Here is a 7,280-nt window from a genome sequence, read left to right as displayed (position 1 = left end):
TGACGAACAAAAGTGTTCCATATTCTTTACTATAAGCAAAGGAAAATCTTCAGCGTAAATGAATTTCAATAGATGTTTCTAATTCAAGCTGCATTCCTCAAAACCGTTTCTTTAATTTTTTGGGGTGTCCTGCTAAAGAAATTGAGACCAAGCCGTAAACCAGTTTGGATTGTGAATTTGGATTTAAATATTTCCTGCTGTATGGAAGGTATATAATCCAATTTTTGTACACATAACTGGTGGTGGTGGTGGTGAGGTTTTCATGGTGAAACAACAGGTACAGCACCGTCAATCTTTTTGCACCATTTCAAAAAAGATATATTCTCAAAAGTAAACAACTGAATTTAAAAGAGCTGGATTGAACCTGGTATCAACAATATTTTAAAAGATAAGCCTCAAGTATATTTCTTTTGTGCTTTCAGGTTTATCTTCCACAACCTCAATGACTGTTTTTTTTTTTACATTTTCATAGTATTTGCTATTATTTTGAATGCCGTCTCTTAAGTATTTATCATGGAGGGGGGGGGTCTTATTCAGTTAGTTGAGGTAGAAGAACTGCATAAAACTCAGAATAAAAGACTTTTTTTTTTTTTTTAACTTTCGGGCTTTCAAAAAATTATTTCAGGAGGGGCCACAGCAGTTGCATCTGCGGAAAGTCCCTTTGTAAAAAAGGAAAAAAAAGTTAATTTCCAGCACAGCTGTATGCAATTCCAGGCATCCAGATCTGGCTCTCTCGGCTTTTTTCTTCTTCTTTTTTTAAACACCAGATTCCTTCTGAATGCTCGCCTGCCACAGATTAACACGGTTCTCCTCCTGCGCTCCCCGCGCGCCTACGTGTCTCTGCCTCCCATTCAAGAGCCTGAAAGTTTCTTTCAACTTTTTCTGCAGGAGAAATCCACCATTACGGGATCCCCCCGCCCCGCATCCCTCCCCACCCCTCCCCTTTAGAGCCTTTCATCTTTCTGTCCAATCCTCAAGCGAGGTAGGGAAGCAACCGATTGTGCGATTGGTTAGAAGCTCGAGTTCTATGGCCCCGCCCACTGCTTGGTTTGTGAATGGGGCGAAGGGGTGGAGTTCCATGGAATACCAGATTTACACATACACGAATAGATATAGATATATAGCTATATATTCAACGTCTTTTTTTTCCTCTCCTTTATTTTTATTCGGTTTTTTTTTTTTTTTTTGCTTCCAGGGTGGATGTTGCTTGTTGCAACGGCATCGAATCTCTCCTGTTGCTGCTGGAGAGAGAGAGAGAGATTTCATCTGGCTTGCTTAAGGGCGCCGACGGGATCTGGGACTAGCCGCGCTGCTGTTCAAAGGATTTAGCCCCATTGCTGGTCAAGGAGATAAAGGAGTGATTGGATTTATTTAACAACGAAACAACAAAACAACAACAACACCCCACTCCTCAATTAAAGACCGTCTGAAAACGGAGAAGCCACAGTAAGCCGAATTCTGGAATTCCCGAACTTTGGAGGGGTTGAACACAAGCCAGCTGGGGAGTGGAGCCAGTTCCTGCGCTCGAACTTGGGAACGATCCTCCCACCCACCTACCCAACCTACCTACCCCTCCTCCGTCCCAAGATTCCTTGGCGGCCGACCGACGCCGTTGCAAAGACCTTTCTCTCCTCGGTGGAAGAAGAGAACCTCGGGAGTAGCGTTGCGCCTTGCAAGCCTAGCAAGGAATTACCATTCAGCCCTTGGCGAGCGATCAACGAAGGGAGCCGGTTTGGCGAGCGATCCCGCCTCTTTCACCTCCTCCACCCGAGAGAAGCCTTGCTTGGGAAGAGCCTTGTGCCGCCGCGTCAAGCTTTTTTGGCCGCTGGCCCTCTCGGGGGCTCTGGGCTGGGCGCCGCCGATGCGTCGAGACTCCAGCGGCTCTGGGCTGTGAAAGAGAGCCGCTTGCTCTCCGCTTGCTCTCCAGTCGTTCCTTTCCTCGCCGATCATGGATCGCGGAGCCGGAGCGCCGAGGACGGCCGCTGCTTCCTTGGGCCTGGCTGTTTTCCTGGGCGTCCTGTGCGGGATTCCCCGGGGCTCCGCCGCTCAGTCTTACCACGGGGAGAAAGGGATTTCTGTCCCGGATCACGGCTTCTGCCAGCCCATTTCCATCCCTCTCTGCACGGACATCGCCTACAACCAGACCATCCTGCCTAACCTCCTGGGCCACACCAACCAAGAAGACGCCGGGCTGGAAGTCCACCAGTTCTACCCGCTGGTCAAAGTCCAGTGCTCGCCGGAGCTCCGCTTCTTCCTTTGCTCCATGTACGCGCCCGTCTGCACCGTCTTGGAGCAGGCCATCCCGCCCTGCCGATCCCTCTGCGAGCGAGCCCGCCAGGGCTGCGAGGCCCTGATGAACAAGTTCGGCTTCCAGTGGCCCGAGCGGCTCCGCTGCGAGAATTTCCCCATGCACGGCGCAGGTGAGATCTGCGTGGGCCAGAATACTTCGGACACTTCGGGAGGAGGAGGAGGGAGCCCCGAAAGCGCCACCGTCTTCCCCACCCCGTACCTGCCCCATCCTACTTATCACCCGCAGCGCCCCACCAACTCCGGCTTCTCCTGCCCGCGCCAGCTCAAAGTCCCCCCGTACCTGGGCTACCGCTTTTTGGGCGAGAGAGACTGCGGTGCCCCTTGCGAACCAGAACTCCCCAACGGGTTGATGTACTTCAAGGAAGCCGAGGTTCACTTTGCCCGCCTCTTGGTGGGCATCTGGTCAATCCTGTGCTGTGCTTCCACCCTCTTCACGGTCCTGACCTACCTGGTGGACATGAGACGTTTCAGCTACCCTGAGCGGCCCATCATCTTCCTCTCCGGCTGCTATTTCATGGTGGCCGTGGCTTACGTGGCTGGCTTCCTGCTGGAGGACAAAGTGGTCTGCGTGGAAGGCTTCTCGGAAGACGGCTACCGCACTGTGGTTCAGGGCACCAAGAAAGAAGGGTGCACCATCCTCTTCATGATCCTCTACTTCTTCGGCATGGCCAGCTCCATCTGGTGGGTGATCCTCTCCCTCACCTGGTTCCTTGCGGCTGGCATGAAGTGGGGCCACGAGGCCATTGAAGCCAATTCCCAGTATTTCCACCTGGCTGCCTGGGCCGTGCCTGCCATCAAGACCATCACCATCTTAGCCATGGGGCAGGTCGATGGGGATGTGCTCAGTGGAGTCTGTTACGTGGGCATCTACAGCGTCGACGCATTGCGGGGCTTTGTCTTGGCCCCACTCTTTGTCTACCTCTTCATTGGCACCTCCTTCCTCCTGGCTGGCTTCGTGTCCCTCTTCCGTATACGGACCATCATGAAACACGATGGCACCAAAACCGAGAAGCTGGAGAAGCTGATGGTGAGGATTGGCATTTTCAGCGTCCTCTACACTGTGCCTGCCACTATTGTGTTGGCTTGCTACTTCTACGAGCAGGCCTTCCGGGACACGTGGGAGAAAACCTGGCTCCTGCAGAACTGCAAAAGCTATGCCATCGCTTGCCCCACCAACGTTGCCCCGATGAGCCCCGACTTCACTGTCTTTTTGATCAAATATCTCATGACCATGATTGTGGGCATCACAACTGGCTTCTGGATTTGGACTGGCAAAACTCTCCAATCTTGGAGGCGCTTTTACCACAGACTCAGCACAGGAAGCAAAGGAGAGACTGCCGTATGAGGCTCCCCTTGGCCTCTTCTCTCCCCTTGTATGGCAAGGAACAAGGGCTTGGACCGTTGTTCCTTCAGACTAACTTTGCTTCTCACCGAGAGACTCCTCCGCCTCCAGGCTGTGTTTCGGGGCAGTAAATATCCTAGGAGAATTTGCTTATTCCCTCACTCTGGCCTTCTCACTTTCTAAATGGTTCTGCAGTATCTGTTTAGAGTATCTGGCATAGTGCCGAGAAGGGAAGTTTGGGGCAAACAGAAAAGCAAGCTACCTTTTTTTACCGCGTGATTGGTGCCAAATCAGACCCCCCTCCCCCAAATCAGAATCTTAGTTTACAGCCTTTCCAAAGTTATCCAGGAAAGCTCTGAGAAGGGATAGAGTGTGTCTGGGTGTGAGTGCACCCTCGTGCCTGTGTGTGCATGTTCATTCCTTTAAAAACAGGAAATTGGGGGGTTCCTCCACATTGTAGCAGTGCAGTCAACTGTAAACCTATTTGGAAGTTTTAAACTCCACAGGATTCAATGGGACTTACTCCCAAGTAAAGGCGTAATGGTTTCCAGCTATGCAAACTTGCCTTGGGAGCAAGTTAACCTCACACTTAGTTGAGCTTAACTTCGGAATCCTTGGTGCATGGGCTTGGCTAGGCTGTAAGGAAAATTCTGCTTCCAGTTTTTAAAAGTTTTCTTCCTGTCTGATTCGGGCTTTGGCAAGAGAGTCTTGCTGAGATTTTAGGGAGGAGCAGGGGGGGGGGGGGAAGGGAGGAAAGAAACGGGTCTGAAAAAGAAGTGACATGTTGATTTTTGATAGAATGGCTTTAACTCCCTTGCCTTTTGTTAGAGGAGACAAAGGAGAAACAAAAGTGGGTTTCTCTGCAGCAAAGTGCAAGCCAGGGGTTTGGTTTTTATGGGGAAACTTAACAAAGAATTTGTTGAGGTTCAGCTAGAGCTGCAGTTCTTTATCATCTTTTTGTGAACACAAGGGAAAGGGTTTTCAGGGAGTCCCAGCGTAACTGGAGAAAAGCTGAGGTTGCCTCTCTTTCCCCTCCCCAACTCTTTTTTTTTTCAGAACAACTAACAAAACAGCCAATAATCAAACAAGCCGTTTAAAGCATCTGTAAGGTTTTATAGTCACAAAGTTAAGAGTTGGTTTCCCTGGCTGATCATTTGTATCCCCCTTTGATTTGTAAAAGGGGCAGAGAGAAGGACCTAGAAACAGAGAAAAAGGAGGAAAATATATTTTGCAGTCCTGGTCCAATCAGGGAGGCATCTCAGTGCTCCCCCTCAATATGCTCCTAGATTCCCTTGAAACCAGTAGATTATTAAAATTGTGGCCTTCGTTGGGAATCAGTTTCTTGCAGATGTTTACATGGACTTGGAAGTGCTACTACTTCATTAGTGGAGGCATTTAGGAATACAGCCTTAACTCTTCAACAAAAGATTGCCTTGATTAAGGCTGAAGTCCTATGCTGATGTACCTGGGAAAAGACCCCATTCTATCCTGCATCCAGTTCAGATTTCAAGGATTGCGACTTGCCACCCATTTAGGCCCCTGGCAGCACACAATCACTCTGTTGAAAGTGCTACAACACGTCTGTCTAGAAAAGGTCCTGTGGAATTCAGTGGAATCTGCTTTCCGATAAAGATAGGCTTTTTCAGCTTAAGGAAATGCTGGAATTAATGTGTCTTGTTCATAAACTATGTGTTTATTTTTTCAAGGTTCCCCGCATTCCTTTCTTGAATGATCCGGCCTATATTAAATACGTCTGAAGTTAAACATCATTATATATAACATTTCCTCGAAGAGCCCACTGTTGGAAATAAATTGATTTCAGAAGCCTTTCTGAAATGCTACATTTCACAAGCTAGCTTTTTTGGAAATGTAAGGGGGTTCTATTTAATTTTACCCAATATACTAATTGGAGAACTGGGGGCTTTTAAGAAGTCATACTTGGATTTCCCCTTCCTTCTCCAGAATGCATCAATATATATTTTTTAATGAATGGATACCTTTACAAAATATTACCACTATTAAGAAATGTAGAATTGGCAAGGAAGGGAGAAAAGAATTTCAGGTACAATACTGGGGAATAAACAGCAAGAAAAATGTTCCATTGATTCATTTGTAATATCTGATCTTCCTGGTTCTGATATTCTGGTTTGTTTGGGAATTTTTAAAAATGAGCATAAGACAAGCTAGAAATGCATAATGTACATTTTGTAAATCTTGACATTTCGTAAGAAAATATATATGTATTTATGTTTTTACTTAACTTTTTTTTGTTTTCAAAATTCCCGTGTAAGACGCATTTCTTGTATATGTACAAGATACAAAAATAAATGGATTTTTAATATAATTTGTGAAAAGTTGTGTTTTAATTTGACGTTTCCCCCCTGCATTTCATTAAAAAAAAGTGTTAAATCTTTATCACACTGAAGGGGAAAAAATCTTGGTGAAGGAGCCGTTCCTAGACATATTTATTGTAAATAAATCTTTCTGGACTGAATTGAGTCTTTTAAATGAATGTGTCTCAGGCTGGGCAGTGCAACACAGCATGTTCAGGCTTGATTGCAAGTGTCTACTTGAAGGGATTCCAAAGGGATTCCCAAGATGGGACTCCTGCTGTGATCCGGTATGGTTAGGCAGCCTCGTCCAATGGCATGAGATGATGGGAAAGATTCCAGATTCTAAACAGCTGGATTACAATATATTTGTTTTAAGCAATAGTTGTTACTGCAAAGTAGAAATAGCTCTTATGAAATCAATAAGGATTGTCTTCGAAGATAACATTTTCTGGAGTCCTAGTAGTATTTATTTAGTGTCTTTGCTCTCCTCTCTTAAAAAAAGTCCTATCTTAACCAGTCTCCTGTTCCCAAAGCAGCCAATTGAATGCCTCTCAGAAGCCCACAGGCGAGTAAGAAGAACAAAAGCCTTTTCTTACTTGTGGTTTGCTCCCAGTAACTGATAGTCAAAAGCATTCCACCCTCTTGCAATAGGGATAATGTAGAACCATTGTAATTAGTAGCCACTATTCATAGCATTTCTCATCTCAACCCCCCCCCCCACCACAAGATGTCCTATCTGAGCCCCATCCTCAAAACAGGTAGACAGAAAGACTTCGGTGTTGGAAGTAAGAAGGACTTTCAAGACCAACATCTCCCAAGGCAAACCAGGATGGGCGAGGAGGAAGTCTATATTCGGAATTTGGGAAGACCCAAATCTTTTAGGTACTGCTTGGCGAGGCCTTCCTAACACTGGCTGGGGAATTCTGGGAGTTGAAGTCCGCAAGTCTTAAAAGTGTCCAACATTGGAGATCCCTATTTTAGGTGGTTCATTCCCCCCCCCCCAAAGGCCCTGTTTCAGCTTACAGTTGAAGATAACAGAAAATAAGACTTGACTTTGCTCCTGCAGAGGCCCCTCTGCCATTCTCTGTACGTGTGAAACCACATGCATGGTTTCCTCACTGTTGTTGGGATTTTCTGTTACACAATAAAACATTTGCGCTTGTAATCAATCCAAGGGCCTTCACAACTGGATGACAGAGTGGCTTTCTATCCTCTTCATGGTTATTCCTTATTTGTCCCGATAGAAAAGAATATATGTAGCTCAGGGTCGAACTATGGAATCCGTGGTACTCTCT

At 46.7% G+C, this 7,280-nt stretch overlaps 1 protein-coding gene across 1 annotated transcript; it reads left to right on the top strand.

Annotated features, from left to right (window-relative positions):
• Positions 1–946: 946 nt before the first annotated feature.
• Positions 947–5,996, top strand: FZD7 (frizzled class receptor 7). The gene has a single exon (XM_032222810.1). The coding sequence runs from the start codon at positions 1,949–1,951 to the stop codon at positions 3,653–3,655; it is 1,707 nt and encodes a 568-aa protein (XP_032078701.1). The 5' UTR covers positions 947–1,948; the 3' UTR covers positions 3,656–5,996.
• Positions 5,997–7,280: the final 1,284 nt, after the last annotated feature.

Source organism: Thamnophis elegans, chromosome 1, assembly GCF_009769535.1.
Source record: "Thamnophis elegans isolate rThaEle1 chromosome 1, rThaEle1.pri, whole genome shotgun sequence".
Classification (NCBI taxonomy): Eukaryota; Metazoa; Chordata; class Lepidosauria; order Squamata; family Colubridae; genus Thamnophis; species Thamnophis elegans.
Note: the sequence above shows the minus strand (reverse complement) of the source record. Positions and strands in the feature narration are given on the sequence as shown.